Source organism: Xiphophorus hellerii, chromosome 18 (assembly GCF_003331165.1).
Source record: "Xiphophorus hellerii strain 12219 chromosome 18, Xiphophorus_hellerii-4.1, whole genome shotgun sequence".
NCBI classification, from domain to species: domain Eukaryota; kingdom Metazoa; phylum Chordata; class Actinopteri; order Cyprinodontiformes; family Poeciliidae; genus Xiphophorus; species Xiphophorus hellerii.
This window is the reverse complement of record NC_045689.1, coordinates 5,294,830-5,318,701: the sequence shown is the minus strand read 5'-3', so window position 1 is coordinate 5,318,701 and position 23,872 is coordinate 5,294,830. Positions and strand designations below refer to the sequence as shown.

General features: G+C 38.1%; 2 protein-coding genes across 4 annotated transcripts in view; one reads left to right on the top strand and one right to left on the bottom strand.

Annotated features, from left to right (window-relative positions):
* Nucleotides 1-23,872, top strand: part of LOC116737641 (sodium/calcium exchanger 2-like) — a 108,777-nt gene that overhangs the window by 24,381 nt on the left and 60,524 nt on the right. The gene's annotated exons all lie outside the window — the stretch shown is intronic.
* On the bottom strand, nucleotides 5,013-7,588 carry LOC116707942 (neurexophilin-1-like). Its single transcript, XM_032545648.1, has 2 exons — nucleotides 7,583-7,588; nucleotides 5,013-6,460 (listed from the first exon to the last, which is right to left on the bottom strand). The coding sequence occupies exons 1-2, from the start codon at nucleotides 7,586-7,588 to the stop codon at nucleotides 5,729-5,731; spliced, it is 738 nt and encodes a 245-aa protein (XP_032401539.1). The 3' UTR covers nucleotides 5,013-5,728.

The following is a 23,872-nucleotide window of genomic DNA, read 5'->3' as shown; positions in this document are numbered from 1 at the left end:
ATTAACAACCATGTTTGCAAAAAGAAGTGGCAAGACCGTATTTTCACTTAAGACTTATAAAATAGTTTCATGATTTTGGTTATGCCTGTAGAATTTAAACTGAGGTAACACTGAACAATAAATCGTTGGGTAAATAGTTTGAAAAAAGAAAAGATATTAAAGACACGCTAACCTAAATGGCTACAAATGCATCATGTGACCGGAAATCAAAATTATTTAATTAGGGTCATTAATCACTCATCCATCAAACTCCGATTAAAATTTGACAGAAGGTGGCCCATATAGTCTCTCTGCTGCACATGTGTTTGGGGTTTCTTCAAATCTTTGGGGGCAATTTGCAGTGACCAACTGACCTGACCGACATGTTTTAGGAGATGTGGGGGGAACCGGAGCACCCGGAGAAAACCCACGCAAACACGGGGAGAACATGCAAACTCCACACAGATGGTGTCTGTGAAGACGCAGCGCTAACCGCTGCACCACCGTGCTGCCCACGTTTTTTCCAATTGGGTTGGGAAGGGATCTATTTTCTAGTTTGTCAATGGGGGGAAAAAGTTTTTAAATTTGGTCTTGACGGAGCGTGGCCTGGCGCCCCGTTCACAGAGGCTACAACCTCCATGCGTTTGATTCCAGTCCTCGGTTCGTCTCCTGCACGTCTTTCTCCTTCTCTAAATATCAAAATCAAGAACTTTACACACGTTCTTGATTGTCTTCACTTGTTTGTTTCTTTTTTGGCTTCTTCAATCGCAGAGTGTTTCGTACCTTCTTCCAAAATGAAATTTTAGACTTTTTCTTTTTACCATCTGGATTGTCCAAATCCTCCAGGATGGTTTCTCCAGCGACCTCGGTCTCTTCTGAGGATTCTGGATCCGTGGAAGAACCTGGTAGAGGTTCTCCTGAGAGATCCTCCTCTGAAGAAACGTCTTGATTTAATACTTTAACTTGGTTCTGTGACTTTTCTTCCTTCTCTTGGGAAACTGTGATGGGTTGTTGTTGAAAACCTTCTTCCTTCTTCCTTTCCTTGTCTTGCAGGATTTTCTTCTCTGATGTTGTGATTTCTTGGAGGATGGCATATTCAGCTCTCAGCTTCTCTAGAAGCTTCTTGTCCTCCTCTGTTTGCTCCAGGTGAGCTTTTCTCTCCTGCTCTACCTGATGCTGGTATGTCTCGATTTCTCCTGACATTTTGTGGAGGAGCTCCTCCTTCTCAGCTCTCATATGGTCTAGAAGCTTCTTGTCCTCCTCTGTTTGCTCCAGGTGAGCTTTTCTCTCCTGCTCTACCTGCTGCTTGTATGTCTCAACCTCCTGCTGTAAATCCATATTGTCTCTTTCAAACCTACGTTTCAGCTCCTCGTGCGAAATGTGAACCTGATCCAGTTCGTTCAGCATCTGCTTCTCTCTCTTTCTCAGAATAAAGATTTCTCTAGCCATTTTTCGAAAGAGCTCCTCCTTCTCATCTCTCAGCTTGTCGACTAGCTTCAGACTCTCTTTCTCTCTTTCAATGTTGGCGTCTTTCTCACGTTTCACCTCCTGCCTCACCAGAGAAATGTCTGCTTCATATTTACATCGCAGCTCCTTGTATGAAGTCTGGAGTTGGTCCAGTTCTTCTTGGACAGCCTCAGTTTTCTTTCTCTCAGCCTGTATTCCAGCTACAAATGCTTCCTGGCTGAGGAGGTGGGCCACCTTTAAATCCTCAAACTCCTGCTGCAAGGTCTTCTCCTTCATGTTTTTCACACCGTTATAAAATTTGGAATCAATGTCTGCAGCGTAAAGTTCTGCTGGATCACTGGACATCTCTTCCCTCTCTTCTCTCTCTAGTCTCTCCAGTTCCCTCATTGCCTCTTCGGCCTCGTAGATAAGAGTTTCTCTGAGAGCTTCCTGCCTTTTTAGTCTCAGTTCCATCTCTTCCAGTTTGGCCTCCAGCTCGGCCGGGCTTTGGTCGTCTTCTATCCTCCCCTTGCAACAAGACTTCAAATCCTCAAAGTCTTGTTGCAAAGGCTTCTCCTTCATGTCTTTCACATCGTTGTGAACCTTGGAAGCAGTGACATCAGAGTTAAGGTCTCCTGGATCACTGGACATCTCTTCCCTCTCTTCTCTTTCTAGTCTCTCAAGTTCTCTCTTTGCCTCTTTGACCTCGTTGATAAATCTCTCTCTGAGGGCTTCCTGCTGTTTTAGCCGGAGTTCCATCTCTTCCAGCTCGGCCTCCAGCTCGGCCGGGTTTTGGTCGTCTTCTATCCTGGCGCTCTCCATTTCCAGACTGGAGTCCAGTCTTTGGGTTTCCTCATCTAATATATCCAGATGTGCAGGAGCGAAGCTGCCTTGGGGGTCTTGCTGGACTCCCGTTCTCGCCTGGGGTCCCATAATTTTGTTGCAGTATTGCTGAAATAAGTGAAACATTTCTCCTCAATACAATCACTAAAGTCGTCGATTGGTAAACTACCTTCAAGAGCTTTGCGCACGTCTGAACTGGTCAGTGATATTGCAAGCAATGAAAAATATGCAGAATTGTGTCACATACAATTCTGAGTTGATGACATCACAGACTGCATCGCCAGTGACATCACAGAGTCTTCCTTTGCTGGCGGTGTGACATCATTCCACCACCAAATATCTCACTATTTATTCTTGTTTACATTCAAAATAGTCCATGATTCACTCGTTTTTATCCAAACTCATTTCTGTTTTGGGCCAGATCAAAAACCTGAATGTTCATAAAGGGCCTGTTGTGCCAGAACATATTGATAAAAACCAATTAAATTGTTAAAATATCAATAAATAGGTGTTTCAGCATCAATAAGTGTTTCTTAAAATAACATAATATTGAACATCTTTTCACACTAATCAGTTCATCCAGGATTGTTTTTGTGCTTTTCTGCAATCAACATCACAGATTTTGTGGCGCTAATTTAGAAATATCTGTAAGGAATTTTTTACAATATTTGCGCTAACATATGATGTTAAATCCATCCATCCATCCATCCATCTTCTTCCGCTTATCCGAGGTCGGGTCACGGGGGTAGCAGCTTCAGAAGGGAGGCCCAGACTTCCCTCTCCCCAGCCACTTCTTCTAGCTCCTCCGGGGGAATCCCGAGTCGTTCCCAGCCGAGAGACATAGTCCCTCCAGCGTGTCCTGGGTCTTCCCCGGGGCCTCCTCCCGGTGGGACGTGCCCGGAACACCTCACCAGGGAGGCGTCCAGGAGGCATCCTGACCAGATGCCCGAGCCTCAACTGGCTCCTCTCGATGTGAAGGAGCAGCGGCTCTACTCTGAGTCCCTCCCGGATGACTGAGCTTCTCACCCTATCTCTAAGGGAGAGCCCAGCCACCCTACGGAGAAAACCCATTTCGGCCGCTTGTATCCGCGATCTCGTTCTTTCGGTCATGACCCAAAGCTCATGACCATAGATGAGGGTGGGAACGTAGATCGACCGGTAAATCGAGAGCTTTGCTTTTTGACTCAGCTCTCTCTTCACCACGACGGACCGGTACAGCGCCCGCTTGACAGCAGACGCTGCGCGGGAACACCAAGTCCAAAGTTTTCCTTCATCATTGGGGTCTTTGGTGATGTTAAATGTGATCTTTTATTAATCGCTCTATCAGTCATGGACTATAACCTGACATCAGGTCAGGCTGAGACAGCGGGCACTTAATCCAAAATGTTTATGGTCAATTTTGAGAAAAAATGTTGATAAACTCAGAAAACATGTTGATAAACTCAGAAAACATGTTGATAAACTCAGAAAACATGTTGATAAACTCAGAAAACATGTTGATAAACTCAGAAAACATGAGGGGATCTGTTGATTTTTGTGTGAATTTTGCAGTTATTTGTAAAAACTGGAGGGGCCCATTGCTATGATTTGGAGTCTAGAGGGCCACATAAAAAGCTATGGCGGGCCAGATTTGGCCCTCGGGCCTTGAGTTTGACACACGTGCCATATATGATAATCTATAGGACTTTTTTCAATATCTATACATTTTGAAGTTAATTTTGCTTGTTTAGTCAAACATTTATTTTCTTTTGTATTGTGGAAAAAGAGAGTGGGAAAGAAAATTTATAATAAATCGATAATAAATTTCAAGTTACAATAAAAAATATTTTATTGACTCCCAAAGGGAAATTAAATAACAAATAACTTTTTTACATAAGTTTTAAGTTTACTTAGTTTGAAAGTTTTTTCCCCCCCTTTTAGTAAATGTAATCAATGTTAAAAAACAGCTTTTTTCTCTGGTTATCTTAGATATTTAAGGTTTAAATGCGCTGAATGTGTGTTGATTTATGGTTTCTGTTTGGATCAGACATTATGAACTCTTAATTAAAACCAAAATAACTGATTGCAAATATGACTCCAGAGGATTATACAACATTTTCTTGTTGTACACCATAAGCAGATGGTAGAAATGTATTTTAAAATCACAAAAAAGACAAATTATTTTGAAAATATCTGTCACCAGACAACTTAAACTGCAAAAGTTTAAAAAAAAGGCGATATTATGAAGGTTATATTTTTACATATTCAACTCCAGATCATTCTGGTTCCTTTTAGTTTGACCATTTTTGATAGATATTGAAAAATAATATCAGCTACAATCATTTATTTTTCAACAGGAGACATCACCTAAACATATATTTTACTATGTTTAATCAAGCATGTTCTCAAAAGGTGCCGTTTGTAAAGTTACAGAATCAAAATTAAAAGCAAAAAGTTTATATTTAGCTTGTCATAAGAGGGAAAAATACACATTTTCTCAAAGTCACATTTTCACCACGTTATTCGTTCATATATTAAGATTACAGTACAAAACTAAGCTCAGCTAGCAAGCTAAATATTTACCACTAACCTAAATAATTAGCTCAATTTAATTAGTAAGCTAAATATTCACTAATATTTAGATCTCTCAATATTAGTAAGCTAACGTTTAGCTAACTAATATTTACCAGCTAATTAGCTTACTATTAAGCTAGTAAGCTAAGTATTTAGCTTATCAGTGAAATATTTATTCTGAGCTAAATATTAGCAAGTTAACAAGCTAAATATGTTTTTTTACAAACTGTTTAGTTTAACTAAATATTAGTAAGTTAGCTAGCTAAATATTAAGCTCCCAAACTTATAGTTAGCTCATATTAACAAGTTAGCAAGCTAAATATTTCGCTCCAAGCTAAAGTTTTAGCAAGTTGGCATGCTAAATATGTTGTTTACAAACTATTTAGCTAAATATTTAACGACCAAGCTATATATTTAATTTATGTTTAGCTCCAAGCTAAATATTAGCAAAATATTAGCACATTAGTGAGCTAACATGCTAATATTTAGGTAGGTTGTTTCTTACAAGCTATAAAGCTATTTAGCTTGTAAGCTCCGAACTAAATATTTAGTTCCAAACAAATATTAAGAAGTTAGCAAGCTAAAGATTTTGTTCCAAACTAAATATTAAAATGTTAGCAAGCTAAATCTTTTGTTTGGGTCTAAATATCTAGTTAGTAAACTAAATATGTAACTTGCTAAATGAATATTTACTTTGAAACTGGGACATTTATAAGTGAATGAATAATATGGTGAGAATATGGAAAGAAAACCTATTTTCCCCGCTTATAACAGGCTAAATAATCCAAATTATTGCTGTTAATATTTGACTCACTTACTGTACAAACAGCATTCCATATATTTTAGGATAAAGTTTTGAACGGCTCAAACTGCATCCTCCCTTCATCCTCGTCACCTGGCCCCATGTTTACCCTGTGGGCAGGTAGGGTGGGACCTGGGAGCTGTAGTCCGGACAGACCTTCTGGACCAGCCTGTAATCCGTGCTGTAGAACGACATGTAGACGCAGATGACCTGGAAAGGCTTGGAGCACATCCAGGTGATGTGGCTCTGGGTTTGTTCTTGGTCGCACGTCTTCGACGGGTCGTAGTTGCACAGCATCACCTTCTTGCTGCGTTCGGTTTTCTCGTAGTCCACCCTGCAGTTGAACGTCTTCGACTCCTTGGGGTGGACCACGCTCTGGCGCTCCAGGTCGAACGCCACCTCCTTCATGGGCGGGACCAGGCTGACCGACACGTTGCCAACACCCGTGGAGTTGTGACGGAAGTAGACGCCGAGAGAGCTGTTGCCGTGATCCACGATCTTCCCCATTATCAGCAAATTCAGCTTGACGGTTTTGATGTTGGAGTAAAAGTCGCCCCAGCTGAACAACCTCGACGGTTTGGAGAGTCCTTGAACGTTCGTGGTGGGCTGAAGCTTAATTTTTACCGATGGGTTGGACTTGGACTTGGGGATTTCCCAAAGCCTCTGCTTCGATAGAGGAACCGAGGGATTGTTGAGGACTTTGGAGTTCTGGACAACAGTCCTGGACTGAAGGCCCCAGATTTTCTGGAGATGCTCCTCTTGGTCTCTGTGGGGTTGAGGTGATGATGAGTTCACGAAGGTGAAGTTGCTCTGAGTCTCAAGTTGACAGAGAACCAGCTAGATGGGAAATAATGAGAAAATACAAACAATGATCCTCAGAGGAAGTTTCAAAGAGCATTACTAGATTCAAACTAGACTTTTTTAGCAACTTCTTTCAACCTACAGGGTCTACCAATTCTGTTCTTTGTAGTTTTGGGTTTTACTTCAGTTTGATAAATATTTACACATTCAATAAATCAATATAAATCCAAGGGCACACATTAAAACATCAAATCTAAATAAATAATATGAATTATATTAATTATTTTAATACAGACTGATGGTTCACATTGATCATTTAAAAGTTTTAATAATGAAAAATTAAAAAAAATAGAGGTGTATTATATTTTGTTAGTGAACACACTAAAGTGTGTAAGATAATGGGTGGAGGGAAAGCTGAAAGATACATATGAGCAACCTCACCGTGGCCTGTTTAGTCCCTGTCAGATATTGTTCAGAAGTACGTGTACAAATGAGGAACATTTCCTGAAATGTATTACACTAGCAAGTGTTACAGAAAAAAAAATCTATGAGTTTCAAATGTATTTAAACCAAGATTTACTATTTTGGAGAAAACATGAAGCAGTGGGAAGATCAGTGTTGATTCAACAGCAAGAAAAAAAACTGAACAAAATCATTCACAATGATACCGGGCCAAATTCTGGAAAAGTCTGGACAAATTCTTTAACTGCGGAAAGATAAAAGTTAAATTTGAGCAGCCTCACGTAGGCCTGTTTACTGTCTGTCACATGTTCTTCAGAAGTACGTGTACAAATGAGGAACATTTACTGAAACGTATCACACTAGCAAGTGTTACAGCAAAAAATCTATAAGAGTTTAAAATTTAAGTGATGAAGGAAATCACAAACTCATAGTCAGCACTGACTAGTCGTGCTACCATAAAATAAAGCAGTAAAACAGTTAAAACTCTAGGCTTTCTGTAGAGGTATGTGTTCAGTCTTACGGGTGCGCGCACACACACACACACACGCATACACACACACACACACACACACACACACACACACAGACAGACAAGCACCCATAGCAGGGGGGGGTCTGGGTGGGGACATATGCAGATTCCAAGAGCTGATAGCAGACCCGATCAGGAAGATATTCCGTTTAAAACCAGAGACTGACCATCATTGTTATCGATTCTTTGCCAGAGGATGTCGGTGACATAGAGTTTCCTTGCACAACATGTGTTTTGACCCCAAAGGTCATGAGAATCACCCAACTAGGATTTTTTTTAACCTGCCTCGCAGTCCTTCCCCGTTTCCCGCAGTGTCTCAGGAGGATATTCCGTTTAAAACCAGAGGTAACTACAACATCCTATTTAAATATACTATATTGGATATTATTCTCAATTATCTATCACTTTCATTGTTTTTCATACTTTAATTGTATTATTCTTAAAACTCATAATTGCCATACTTTACTTGTATTATTCTTACAACTCATACAGGTCTGAAGGCGTGGGAATAACGGATCTGTGTGTGGGATGGGTGGGAAAGGTGGGGGAGGGGTGGGAAAGGTGGGGGAGGGGCATTCTGTGACCGGAAATCAAAATCATTTAATTAGGGTCGTTAATCACTCATCCATCAAACTCCGATTAAAATTTGACAGAAGGGTGCCCATATCGTCTCTCTATCTTTGTATATATTTATTCAACAATTCAGCAGCAAAAAACAATTAAAACTAAAAAAATTTTTGTTTTTTGATTTCCTATCTGATTGGACGATCACAAATCAAACCATCCAATCAGATAACAGATGTTTTTGATGTAAATTTTCAAAGATATTGAAAATATTTCACTTCCATTATATCTACCTAATCGGAGACTTGGAAAATCATTTTGCCAGGAAACGCATCTCTTCCTGGATCCGACTGAACCGCTAGAACCCGGCTTCAGGTGAAAATGAGGGAGTGCTAGCTTTGAGTTGAACTTCTGTTTCTGAGTCAGATTGGGGATCAGGTTCTTGTTCAGGACTGATGGAATAAAGATGGAGGAGCAGATTGGTTCGGCCTCTGCCGTGATTCATCCTGATGTTCTACTCGGTGTGCATTTGACACCGCGGCCAGGGTGGGCCTGAAAAGGGTGGCTGGAATCAGAGGGAGGAAGTCAGAGCTGTGAGTAAAATCTGTGGATGTGTCACCGGCCAGTCATCTATGGGGAGAAGCAGGATCTGGGGATCTGGACTCATCTCCAGGATGAACTGGAATGTGTTAGTTTAGACAAGGAAGTCTGAAAGTAAAGCAATGACCTCTAATCTCACTGCCACCCAATTCTTAAAGGGGCGGCATCATGTAAAAGTTCTCAATCCAATGCTATTAAAAATGTTTGTAAAGGCTTAACGGAGAAACGTTGAGATGACTTCCTGAATGAGTGTTCTTAAAGAGACAGGGGCCCAATTACAAGCCGCTGAAGTACTAAGTCAAATTTCTTTTATCTCAAATTTGATACAACATTTTCATAACAAATGAAGACAAATGGACCCTTGATTATGCTATCAAATGGTGCTAAATACTTAATACTGCGCCTTTAAAAAAACCCATGGATGAATGGATTTATTGTCCTATTACCCTTCTGGCAATGCAAATATTTATACGCACTTTGAGCTTGATGTCCTTCTGTGTCTGCTGAGAGATTTTTGCAGCAAACCTAAAGATTTTGTGTTTTTCTCTGCAAAAACATAAAATTTCATCTAGTTTCTAGTGCAAATATTTTAGTACACTTGAAATAAGATAAAACTATCTTACAATAAACTTTTCAGAAAGATATAGCAGCTTGTTTTAAGTCAGTTAATCCTTCATTTTGATGGAAATGTACTAGTTTCACTGGTAGATTATTTCACTAATAAAATGGGAAAATAATATAAGGGAAATATATGCCATGTTTCCACCTTCGCTGTCTGTCGGATCAGTTCAGAGTTCCGTTGTTGGCTGGTTTCCAGTAAACAGTGCATATTTAAAGACCAGTCCGTTACCTAGCAACCTCAGTGAAACTCGAGCACGTTTGGTTCTGGTTTCAGACGTGTTGTACAATGGCTGCTGGAAAAGACAAGTGTTTTGTGGTTGACTCACCATCCAGAAACCGCTTGCTGCATTCTTGTTGTGTTTTGCAGGAAGCTCCACTTCTGCTTTTCAAAGATGTACAGTTGTGTAATTGCGCATCTGTTTGCAGCTATTTTCATGTGCGAGTGTAAAGTGAGTTGGGGGCCAGCAGCAGCTGATTTAGACTTAATGCAACAGAGGCTCTAAAATGGTTCAAAATAGGGAGAATAAATTTTGATTATCCAAGAATATTCTGTGGAAAAATGTAATGAACATGTTTTGTATAGGCCATAGGCTATCCTAACCTGCTTTAACTAGGAAGTGTCTAGGTCACCGTTAAAGCAATGCATGTTTCTTCTGACCCAAACTGGAGCTTTGGGAACCAGTTTACTCTCCTGTTAGTGCTGGGACTGAAGGGAATCTACATCTGGGACTGAAAATTGTGGGTTTGACCAAGTTTCTGTGTCTGGTTGGAGTGGAAGGACGAGCTGTTTCTGGATGACCGGCGCTTCCTGCAGCCTCTCTGCGTAATCTGAAGCAAACACGAGGAATGGAAAAGAAACAATTGGCTCCTGTATCCGGGTTCCTGCTGTTTTCTCTCTGTGCTGCACTGAGGCTTTGACCATTCTCACAGTGTGACACTCGCTCCAAGTGTTCAGTAAACTGTTTAAAACGATAGAAAAACTGCTGATTTTTTAATTCCAGGTAGTTAAGATTGAGTTGTTCAGCTGGAATTAAAATGATAAGACTCAGTGCAGTTTTGCAGATTTTTATGGCCTTGCAGGAACTTATTATTGCCTCAGTGATTCGACTTTATTAAATTTTACTCTTCATATCAGCGTTTCCTGTTTTCACCTCCTACTAATTTATGTTGCATCATAAAATATGTGCAAACTGGAACATTTTGAAAAGGGACATTTACTTTGCAGTAATTCAACAATCCTCAGAGCCAAACAACAGCGATGTACAGTCCTGTGCAAAACTCTTAAACCAGTCCAGCCAAAAGCTAACTGAACCAGTAGTTCAGTCCTGATACACTGCCTGGCCAAAAAAAAAGTCGCCACCTGGATTTAACTAAGCACATAGGTACAAGCCTCCTATTGGATAAGTACTGCATAGGCGATTATCTTTCAGCTGGCAACAAGTTATTTAACCCCAGCTGATGCAATGAGTAACTCCTCATTTCTTAAACAACCATGGCAAAAGACACATCCTGTGGCGCAGTTTGATTGACAGCGCTAAGACCCGCCTCCTATCTCTGATTGGTTGTTTCTAGTTAGCACTGGGAGAAAAGTACAGGAACTCGACACAGTATCAATCCAAAACCAAGTAAGTACAATCACCAATACTGATACATTTTATGATTTAAGTTTGGTATTTCATCAAACTTCTGGTCTGTAGATGTTTTTACTTTGAATTATGGAATTATTATTAACCCTTTAATGATATATTTACATTATTTACAGAAAGCAAAACAAGGTTTTGTGCATTTTTCCTAAATTAAATAGCAAAACTGCAGATTTATTCAGCATGTCTCACCTCAATAATGTAAAAGTCTGATAAAATGCGACATGGACGTTCAGACTGCAGAAAATTGAAAATGATCAAATTTAGTTCCTCTGATGGAAATGGTTCAGAACAGGGCGGGGGAGTTGGAAAAAATCTGAATGCATAGTTTCCACAAGTCTGAATCGGAAGTGATCCACACCATCTTAGTAGGCAAGAGCATGCGCAATTCATAGCGGACCCATGGCTTCAGACCAAAGAAAAACCTTGACCATGGCTGCTGTCGGGATCGAGCCGAATGAGACGGAGAGGGAAAACATGTCAGAGGATGTGGACAAGCCTCCTGCCATCTCATACTGTGATATATTTCACTGCTTAATGAGCACGAAGAGTCTGAACAACATGGAGGAGCTTCAGCTGAAATCAACGGATGCATACAATCAATGTTTAAACGGCTTTGCAAAGGACGTACAAACTCTTCGTGTAAATTACAAGGTTCTGGTGGCTGGCAGAGTGAGTACATGTAGTAACAAACACGTACACCGCCTTGGCTAGCAGCTAAAAGCTACATTAGCGATGCTAATTTTGCTAGTTCGACGGTAAATATCACTGATATTTATGTTGGCATTACACAGAGGTGTGTTGTGTAGAGTACTCAAAAACTGTGATCGAGTAATATTTGTAATGTACTTATATTGTTTATAAGCTAGGAACGAGGCGAGAGTTAGTTCTAGTGTGACTTGTTTATTGTTGCCATAGCGACTGTTAGTTACGCAGGTCACGGACGTGTGACGTCACATGATAACTAGGTATTGGGTCGTTCAGACCGCCATGAATGACATCAGATTTGTATTTTATGTTTGTTGTACAAAATGAGAGATATTTTGAGATTTGATCGGCGTTATTTACATTTAAATGAAAACGGTAGTTTCCATAAAACGCCACCATTTTTTTTTCTTTCCAGTATTTTCTTCCAGTCGTGTTGTGGCGACCCGCCGTTGTGTGGGGAGGCCTCTGAGAGCGCTGCGTGTTTCCCGTTTTCTTTCATTCCTCTCAGGCTCTCACTTGTTTTCTCCTCCATCCGTCATCCCTCGCTTCCTCGCGGCTCGTCACGCGCAGCTCTTTGTTTCATGCCTGACACTGAACGGCACTCAGCCACTCTCTTCACCTCTCATCATTCACACACACACACACACCCACACGCACCCCTACACACCCCCACACACACACACACACACACACGCACACACACCCAACACATTCTCATTTATGTTGCTTAAATGAATCCTTTTGATTTTATTACGTGGAAACAAAATGTTTCTGTCAGCTTTTAGTATTTTAAGAGTTGATCTGCGACCATTTCATCTGTTCTCCATTTTGTGTCTATAAACAAACCATTAGATCTCACTTTGTTTTTATAGTTAAGTATTTTTCATGATTTATAGAGGTAAACTGTTTTAAAAAAGTCCCTAAAGCAGGTATGATTTGAGTGTATTATTATTATTATTTTATATTAACTTTGGTTCCATTGGGATCAGTTGACTAATGAAATATGACTGATTATTATCAAACCAACATGAATATTTAGGCAGCATAAAGCAGCAAAAAGGGGATATATTAATAAAACTTTATTATTCTAACTTGGGATGTACCAATATCCCAAGTTACCAATATAATAAATTGGACCTAATCTAAATTTAGACAGAACTATTGGACTTTTCTCTTATTTCTCTGAGCACATTATTGGATTTTTCTATCAAAAAGGTAAAAATGCAATTTTGTAAAACTTTTTGCTTTCATCTTTTAGGTAAATGATTCAGTTAGCATCTGAGCGTTGGCTGCATTATTGCTTAATGTGACTTTTAATCTGTTCAGATGATTAAATTACCTCAGGATGGCAAGAATTTCAATCCGAATCATGTCCAGGACTAATAAATGAAGCTTTTTCCATTTAGTCAAGAGGCAACACAGGATAAAACAAGCTGAACTGAATTATTCATATTGCAGCTACAAATCAAGAGTTTGTGACAAAAACAAACTCAAAAAGTGTGTAAATCAGAGTTCAGAAGCAGAAAGTGTCGGGCGGCTGAGGCGTCGAGTTTGTTTGTTTGTTTATTAAGCTGAGAGAAGTTTACATGAGGTGAGACGAAGCGTGATGCAGGAAATCGCCAGAGGACCGCAGATCCTCTCTGCTCACCGTGAAACCTGACAGCTGGTGGAGGCGGGACTCACCGAGGCCCAAACCAGACTTTTAGTTTTATATTTAGCTTTACTTAACATTTTAACCACACAGGAAGTGGGACATAAAACCTTATTCATCATTTTCCCCCACTGCTTATCAAGTAGCAGCTGCTTAGCAGAGACTAAACATTTTTACTTGACAGTTGAAAGGTCAAAGGTGAATCCTATTTACAGAACAAACCTTATTGGTTCTGGACGCTTTTGACCCGATTGGCTTTGGGACTGTAGAATATTTATCCGTCCCCATTTTTAAATGACCTTTTATTTAAAAACTCTTAGACATTCTGGGTGGATAAACTGCATTTGTAGTGTTACACTGTAAAAAATGAACATCAATATTTGGGTTTGTTTGTCCTATTATAAGTTATATTTTCACCTGGTTATTCATACATTTATAAATGTCATAGTTTCAAACTAAACATTTAATTCACAAACTTCCTAGATAAATATTGAGTTGGGAGGCTAAGTATAAATAAAACTAAAATAAAAGCTAAATATTTGCTGTGTTTGTCATTTTGTTTTTCTTGTTAAGGAGATCTTGGATCTCAATGAGACGACCTGCATTAAAAAAATAACTTGCAAACTAAATGTTTAGCTCCAGATTAAATATTTAGTTTCTTAGCTAAATACCTAGATATTTCATACTAAATATGTATGTTTAGTTCCAAATATTTATTTAAACTAAACATATAATTTCCAAAAAACATTTCACTCAAAAATCTATAATTAGCTAATATGGAAATTAGTCAACAGCAGAGTTTAAATAGCAGTCTGCAAAATCCCGCTTTTATTTTGATAGTCCACTTCCGCTTATCAGCAAGTTAATTTACATATTAGCTAAATATTTAGCTTGAACATAACTATTTTGTTACCAAGCTAAACATTAAGACAATGTTTAGTTTATAAATGTTTTTTTGGGAATGGCATGTTTACTTGGAACTAACTATTTAATTTGGACATAAATCTTTAGTTTCTAAACTAATTATTTAGTTTTTAAACTAAATTCTTAGCTTTCGAACTAAACATTTTGTTTGGACATTTATAAATGTATGAATAACATGGTGAAAATATGACTTTGAAAATTGAACATTCAGGTTTTTTCCCCTAATAAACCAAAATGTTGCTGTTATTTTCCCGCTCTGTAGCGATGCAGTCGTTGTGGCGTAAAGCTGCTGTCATGGTGATGACTCAGGTTGTGATGTAACTTCAGTTTTAACGTCGTCCAGCTGAATCCAGGACTTTGTAAAAAGTGAACTTTCCCTCATTTCAGTGAAGCTGAAACTTTTTCCTCCCAGCCGGTGGCGGAGACGCTGCGCCCTGGGTTATGTCCTCGCTGCAGTTGATGCGTCCTGCGGCGAAGCTGCTATCAGCCTCCGACACGTTCAGGTTCACCAAGATCCTCATCTGGAAACTTCACTGAGCTGCAGATGGAAACCACAGGCTGAAATAAACAGATAACGGCTTATTACACGTTAAAGAAAAAAATCAAACCTGACTGCTCTTTAGTTTTGACAGTTTCTTATTTTCAGATTATTTTATTTCCCCTTTAAACACAAGTTATACTTTGACAATTTGTGCAGCGATGCACAGTTTTCTATGTGTTTCATAAATTAAATTACATTTTTATTTCATGTAATTCTTATCTAAATGTTTAGCTTTGTTAATGAGAGCAAAAGAGTTTAATGAACAGAGGTGGACAGAGTATCCAAAAATTGTACTCAAGTAAGAGTATCACTGCTTTAACATATTTTTACAAAAGTAAAAAGTAGGCGACTAAGAAATAACTCGAGAGTAAAAAAGTATTTGGTGAAATGAAAACTTAAGTACTGAGTAACTGATCAAATTATCAATCATTTAATATTTAAAAATTACATACTGGAAAAAATTATAAAGTTAAATGGAAATTTTGGTATTTTAAGGACCAAAATTACAAAAATCCATATAAGTAACAAAAATCAGTCAAAAATAAATGTTTGTATATTAATTTCTTTCAATGAAAATCTTATGAAACTAACAAAAACTGCAGATCTGTGTCTGGTGACTTTTTGGTTAAAATTTGTTTGTTTTTCGTTCAGTTGGTAGAAAATTTTACTCAATTAAGAGTAAAAATACTTCATAATAAAATTACACAAGTAAAAGTAAAAAAGTGCAGTGCAGTAAAAATACTCCTAAAAGTAATTTTTTTTTCAAAAAAGTAAAGAAAATGCAATTAAGTAAATGTAGTTGCTACCCAACTCTGGCAGAGATGGCATGTCAGAAATTAAATCTCATCTTTATTTCATGTAATTCTTGTCTAAATGTTTAGTTTTGTTAATGAGAATAAAAGAGCATAAGTTTTAACTTTTAAAATTCAGAATATCGAATCCCTCTGAACATTTCCAAATAACGTCAAACATGATGGCTGATCCAAGCTCATCCCTGTGAAACGCAAAATCATGTCAGTCAGCACGCAATTTTCCACTTAATTAACTTATTTTTAGATTTGCATAAATGTATTTCAATGCAGCGCCTCCATTAGCCTGCAGAGTAACTGCTGCGTTTACACCGGGTCACCAGCAGCTCCGCTAATTATAGCTCGGTGGAGCAGAGATGTTTAACGAGAGAGGAACAAAGGAGGAGAAACCGGGAGGACCGAGTTACCTGAAAGAGCTGATCCGACCTCATTACGCAGAATCATCCGGCCCGTTATCAGCCTGGTGCCAAAGCCTGGCTGGGTTCAAAACTATTTTCTTTACATTAAGGCTGGGAAAATATCACATTAATTTCGATTTTCCAATTAGATTTTATCAGGTTACAAAGTTTAACAAAAAAAATTAACCTGAGCGTATTTAGCTTGTAACTAAATAGTTCAAGCTATGAAGCTAATATGCAAATTAGCCAACAACAAATTAGCCAAGCTTTTATTTTTATAGCCCACTTCAACTTATCAGCAAGACAATTTGCACACTAGCTAAAAATGTATCTTAAACCAAATACTGTGTTGGTATTAAACACATTTTAGAAAAATCACCAAACAGAATCCAAAAATTTAAAAAACAGTAAAATAAGAATTTAGAAAAAAAATCCTACAGTTGATGGTTTATAAACATAAAAGCTAAATGGATTTAAACGATCCGTGGGAGTCGATTAGACTTTTCAGAGTGAATTGGAGAGTCCATACTTAATATTTAGCTCAGAGGTTTGAGCTAAATATTTAGCTCAAACTTAAATATTTGTATTTATAATTGTATGACTAAGATAAAAACTGAAATATTTTCGATATTCACACACAAACGTCCCGAACCGGAACTTTTGTATTGTGTTTCTGGTACGTCCGTACATCTGACGCACAAGCTATATTCGATAACAACAGCGATGGACAATAAAGATGCTTTTCTTGGCCCACTGGAGGTTAATTTTTGTTTTAAAAATGATCTGATTGGATGCTGGACAATTATATTGTTGTGTTCAAGTGGAACTAAAAGGAGTTAGCCTATTAGCAAAGCTATTTAGGCCTAAAATAGCATCTGTGAGCATGTAGCTAATGCTAACGTCAGCGCCCAGAGTCCACGTTTCTAAAAAAGTTTCATGAATGATCAGTTTTCTGAAACTCTGGAAAGCTGGATGGATAGAATAACACTTTGCTGCAATCTAATCGTTTAAGAACCTAAATAACAGATGATTATTAGATATTAGGTCCATCGTAAATCCAAAAAAGGAGTACAATTATGCCAAAAAAACGTAGAAATTTCTGAGCTCCAAAAATGCTCTGAAAATTTGCAAGAAAAAAAAGAGAAAATGTGATTTTAACTTCAAATATTTTATTTTTTAAAAAACTGAAATGTTCTGAAGTTGAAAAATTTAAACTGTTTGACTTTAGGAAATTTTCTGAGTTACAAAAGACACATTTAAAAAAAATTAAACTTTTCATTCTCTGAAATTTTGACGTTTTTTTCTAGAAAATGTCTGAGATTAAACTAAAAATTTTTAGTTTCTTGGCAGAAATCTACTCCTTTCTCCCCTGTCCACTACACCTAATACGTCATCATTAGCAGCAAAAATATTTTTTGAATTGAAATCATAGTTTACTCTGCTGATTATATTGTTTTTGGTTAAAATGTTTGATTAATTCCCTGCAATTAACTCTGAAGAGTTTAATCAAGTTCAACCAATAGTTTAAATGTATTTACCGTTTATAAACCATTGACTCTACGATCTTTTATTTTTCTGTTTTAGAAATTTCTGGACTCTGTGCTCGCCGATTTTCTCTAAACGTTGCTAATACTAACAGGTCAGTAACAAATGAAAGTAAAAGCTTATTAAGTTTTAAACTGTCCATTGTACTCTTTAGTCTCCAGCTGAATAAAAATGGATGCTTATTTCTCATCGTGAAGCGTAACTTTTCTCGTTTACCCTGGAAACGGCTTCTTGTCCTGTTTCTTTAAAATTCAAAGCCCAGTTTGCTGCTTCTGTTGCTGCCAACGTCCCTCTTGTTCAGAAACAGCCGGAGTGTGCAGGTTTCCACCAAGACATCAATAATTTACAACCAGAAGGTTCAAACATTCCCCCCTCTCTCTCTCTGTGTGTCATTCATGGATCAAAGAGCTTTCTTTTCTCTTCCTGTCATCCAACAATAAAACGTTTTTGTTTGCTCAAACATTTGAGCTTAATTTGTCGAGATTTGCTGGGATGTAGAACAACATTTGGAGCCCATACAGATTATGCATATCAGAATAAATGTACACTGCAAAAACACAAAATCTTGCCAAGTATTTTTCTATAGTTTCTAGAGGAAATGTCTTGGTACACTTGAAATAACACAAAAGTAACTTACATGTAACGTTTCAGCAAGAAATATGAGCTTTTTTAGAGTAGATAATTCCACTTTCACTGGCAGATTATTTCACTTAGAACATGGGAAAAATGTCTTTTTATAAGTGAAATAATCTGTCAGTATAACTAGAACTTTTAGAAATTAATAAGTAATTTTTCACGTAAAACAAGCTCCTATATCTTGCTGAAAAGTTACTTGTAAGTTACTTTTGTTTTAAAATGTACTGAGATATTTGCACTTGAAACTGGTACAGAAACACTTGTGGTTCACTGCAAAAACACTAAATCTTACCAAATTCTAATGTAAATATCTTATTACTCTTGAAGTAAGATAAAAGTAACTTAGAAGTAAATTTCAACAGATATAGGAGTTTGTTTTAAGTCAATAATTCCTTAACATTGACTTAATATTAAATCAATAATATTATTCTATTTATAATGTGGGATAATTGTCTTGTCATAAGTGAAATAATCTGCCAGTATTATATAATATAAATGAATTATTGACTAAAATCAAGCCCCTGCTGAAAAGGCTTTGTGTTTTTACAGTGTAAAATGTGCCTGCTCTGAACCGATGATCTGATGTAATTCTTCCAGTCGACCCAAATTCCTCTGAGATGTTCCTCTGTGAGACAGATGAGCTTGCAGCAGCGTTCGCTCTCCATGTTTGTTTCTGCTGCTCAGGTTTCGCTCTGGAAGCCGACAGAGAATCTGCAGCACACAGAGGCCGAGCCGAGCCGCTAATCCCATCATTAACCTGATTTGCTCTAATGACGGTTCGCCCCTCTAGTATTCTGCAGAACGCTGAAGACCTCTGGCTCTTGCTGAAGCGTCTCATTAGATGAATAATGGCTCCGTCTGTGTCTCTGTACCTCAGCAGATAATTCGCTGCTCTGAACCTCCTGGTTGGTTGTTTTTACACGTGAAGAGCTGAGTAAAGATGTATTTAAGAGTTAAATTAATTCTGCGTCCATTCACATGACGCCACTCCACAGAAATGTCTTAAAGTCATTTTTAAATTTATTCTATCTGCGTTTAGAACCAAAATATCCAGTTATATGGCAAGCCCTTTTAACATAAAATCTGTTTCATTTGACTATCCATAATCTCTCTCTACATGTCGACAAAATGGATTTTGACAAGACATAACTACATTTTTACTATCCTGAAAGGTAATTCAAGACATCTGCGTTCGACGACGGCGTATTAGAGTCATTGCAGGTAAAAAAGGAGCAAATTTTCTGCCAAAAAACTCAGAAATTTTAAGATAACATTTTTTTTTACATTTCCCATGTTTTAAGTAAAATTGTGTTCTAAAAACAGTAAAACTTCTGGAACTTTGTTGATGATGTGGGTTTCCCTCCCAGACCAGGGGGAACCTCATCTTGGTCAGGTGGAAAACACTGGAAAAAAACGACAAAATGTCTGGATACGCATCCAGAATCAGCCCTGACTTCATATTAGAAGTTGTACCAATCAAATAGATTATTATGACCACTAAAATTACTATTCATTTTTAATAGATCTGCCTAAAGAGCTGAAATAAAAAGTTATTGAGCTTTTTTTCCAAACTAGGCCGGTATGTTAATCAGCTGTGGGTTTGCCTCATAACCTCAAATGTTTGCAGACTCAGATCAACTGAGCAAACAAGCTGAATTCAAACTCAAGGTTTACCATTTTAAAAGGTCTGACGCTGCTGTTTAAAACATGAGGGCTTTATGAACAACGGTGTCAAAGTCAAGTTAGCATAGCTGAGCTACGTCCCACTTTCATACCGTTTTTAAATTTTCTGACCTGTGAAATGTGTCCACATGTGGTAACTTCACTTACCATCCAGTAATATATGTCAATAATCTGTTATATCATTCACATAGATTATTATGACCACTCAAATTCATTTTTAACACAGCTGTCCAAAGAGCTGAGATAAAAAAAATAATTTCGCTTTTTTGACGGTCAAAAAAAAATACAAAGTGTTAAAATTCCTACTAACATTTTCTTCAGGACGATCAGCAGGACTGACCCTGCCTTTGGTTTGATTTAATCAACAGAATCTATAAAGTTCAGACGGCAAAGCAGAACCATCTGCATTCTGGGCTTGTTATCATAATTATCTGGAGGTTCTGTTGGACCAGAACCGCTGGAGGTTCATTGAACTTTGTGATGTCGGACAGGAAGGAAGCGGCGCGTGTCCAGCAGCGTGGCGGGAAACGTCACGTTATCTGGGAATCCACAGATTTTAATAGTTTTAATTTAGAAGCTATTGATCACAGGATTTTATTTATGTAAATGGGATTAACTTGGAGACAAATTAAGATTAAATATTTATCCATTGCTGCCAGAAAAAGTTTGTTTCATCGCATATATTCCTCTTCCGCACAGTGGTAAAAATTAGTTTTATGTTAAAAAATAAATAAATACATTTTATTAATCATGACTGATACATAAAACCAATAAACCATAAATACTTTTCTTCTTCTTCTTCTTCTCACTCTTTTTTCTGGACTCAAACATCTCATGAGGTTTTGCCATTTCCTTTCTCGTTTAAGCAATAACATATATAAAATTTTATATATGTCGTTAAAACAAGACGTTTCTCATTTTATCGAGATATAAAACTTTCTGCTCCTGTTTTTTATTGTCTACGTCTGGCAGTTCAGCGCTTTCATGCATGATTCTGGAAAGATTTGGCATTTTATGACTGTGTTGTTCATTTTAGTTTTAATTTATTCTCATTTGCATCACTCAGTAATTCAGAAAAAAACTGATTTAAGTGTAGTTTAAGCGGAAGTTAAAGAGACTTTAAGAGTTTTTTCTATGTTTTACAGATTCCTGAACTAATCCGGCCTCTGAGCATCAGAATGCATTCAGAGCGTTTCCTTTCATCTGAGTATTGTTTGATTTTTTTTTTTTGTCTTTTTTAATCCTCTCCGCATCCTCGAAGCTGTTTGCAATCAATCTCTGCAGTCGGAGTCGAAGCAGAGGAAGAAAACAAACTGCCTGGTGGTTGTTTTCTCTGAATGAGCTGCTGGTTCACAGCGCTGGCCGGGAAAGCCTCTGTCACAACGGAAACCGCCGCTGCGTCACCCGCTGTTGCTGCGGCGATACGCAGATCAGTTGCGCTGATTTCCACAGAGACCTGCGTCTGCATCAGTAGCAGACCTAAAACTAGGATGATGCTCCTGGCTCTCAGCCGAGCAGCCGCTCTGTCTTCATGATTGTACCTATTTAGAGTCTGTCTGTCAGCTGCTGGTAATCAATAAGCAGTAATTACCTGCAGCCTGTGTCACCTTGATGCGAGGTAGCAGCGTGAAAGCCACATTTTGACTGTATTAGTCTAATTATGCAGATTCCGCTACATAAACAAGATAAAATCTACATAAATTCAGGATTATTTTTATTATGTACTAAATTAAAATTAAAAACAAAAGTTTATAGAGACTATTACCCTAAAAAAGGTTTATATAACTGCTCCTAATTTTTTTTCAATGTAAATCATTTTAAATGTGATTTTTGTTTTTTACAGTTAAACTAAAAAAAAAAAGAAAAACAAGCAAAACAACAAGTGAGTAAAAAGCAGTGGTGAGCGCTGCCAACTAGCACTTTAGTTGTCCAGCAGAATAAACGTTTTGCTAACGCTAAAGTAGCCAACTACACCAATACAGCAGCTAGCAGGCGCTAATGCTAAGTCTCTAGCTTCAATTAAAATTATATAGCTACAACCGTTAATCATCAATTTAACTTTGGCATTGTTATTTACATGTTCTTAGATATTATATTTATTATTATGTTTATATCTTGTTCTCTCCTGTCCGTTTTATGTTGTTTCTGTATGTTTCTTGTTTTAAATAAAGTTATGGGCTCTTTGCGGGTACGGCGCTGACGTCACATCCGCATGAGCGAAATGCGGCTTTCTTGTTTCGCTTGGAGTTACCATGACAGCTAGAAAAGATAAAGTCTTATTTCAGACGGAAATAAAACAATACCATGCACTTTGTTGTCTTCCTAATATAATGGGCTTTTAAGTTTTCATGGATTTCCAAGAGATCCTGAATTAAGAGGAAGATGGTGGTTTGTAAATATTCGTCGCTACCAGTTAAAGCTAACGCCGCACAGCAAAGTTTGCAGCCTTCACTTCAGTCTGGATCAGCGTATTCAGCCCAAAACTACCAGGGGGAGATGGATGGTAAATAAAGGAGCCGTCCCTGGAATCACTTCTGTATTCAGCCTGAAAGAGCGAGTGTGTGGGAACAAGTGAGCAGCCCACAGCCAGACAACCGAGCAACTGACCCGCCTTTACACACTGCTGTAAACACACGTCCTATTTGAGCTTTTCGCAAGAAGCATGCAAAAGTAATAAAAGGAAATAACACGGAGACCTTAAAGAACACGGTAGCACAACTTTGAACCTGAACAGTTAACTGAACTCACTCTGCCACCAGAGCTGCTCTACCGTTAAGCTATGGGGCCTGTTGTCCTTCCTGATGCTTCGGAAGCAAAAAGCCCGAACCGTAACCCCTTACCTGGTTTCTGACACTAACAACAACAAACACACATAATATACCTGGAAATAATTACGAAATTAGGTAAAAACATTGTCTGTTAGAATGGCTTAAAAATGTTTAGATACTTAAATAGCACATTTCTACAATAAAAATGTCAGAGAATATATCCTACTAGCATAAGCTAAAGTTAAAGTTAGTCATAAAGTAAAACTCACCTTTGTATCTGTGAATGTGTAACGAGGCGAACATCTTTAAACCTTTCTCCAGCTTACTTGTTGGGGCTTCGGATCGATGTTCATCATTCATTGTTACCTTGGCCAGGCCCTGCAAGCACCGAGGGTAAAATGCCATTTTCAATAAACCGGAAACAACCGAGCCGCTTTGTCCCGAACGCGGAAGCTGACCTGTAAAGAGCTCATTGTGGAACGTGAGGAACTGATGCGTAAACGGCCTCTGTCCACTTCAAAATAAGAGCATCAGTACAAACGTATAATTACTAGAAGAAATCTAAACAGTCGATAACCAAAACTTCACAGATGTTGAACTTTATTTGACTGACTTTTAGGACTTTTTATGTTTAGTTGAGTGAAAATATATTGAAGTAGAGCTACTTTTGTTTACTACAGCTTTTGTGTACTTTGCCTTTGCCAAAGATCAGCCCTCACATTAACAAAATCAAACTAAATTGATATGAATTAATTGTGCATTTAAGGGTTTTTGCAGCAGAGTTGATTTTGATTGATTTTGTAAATGTGGGGCGGCTGGTCGACCTTTGGAAACATTTATTAATATTTTTAAATGTTTGACACCAATTTTGTTTGATTTGAAGCAAATTCACTCAGGTCTTTAAATTTCTTGAACCCTTCCCAGATTGTTGAGCAGCAACAGTTGCTTTTCCTGTTGTCATGGTTACAACAGCAGTTAACTGAGAAGCTTTAACTAGCAGTTTATGTGAATAAAAATGTTAAAACCCAATAAAAAGGAAATAATCTTGTTCTCACACGTAAAACCCCAGAATGAAGACAGGGTGCGTTTTCTTTAGAGGACAGGTAGTAACAGATTTCACTGATCTAATAAAGGTTTACATGCACAATAAATGAGCTGAATGTTGCGGCAGTGTGGGCGTTTTTTCAGTGCTGCGACCTGTGAGCGATGGGGTGAGCGGTACCTGGAGTTACGACATCCTGATGAACACGGCGCCAGCTGGGACGCCACCTGGAGAACAGAAACCTGACGGCAAACCCAACCCGCTCCGTCCAGGGGAGACGTGAGGCGAACGCTGCCGGACCGATAATCTCACCCGGTTTTTCAT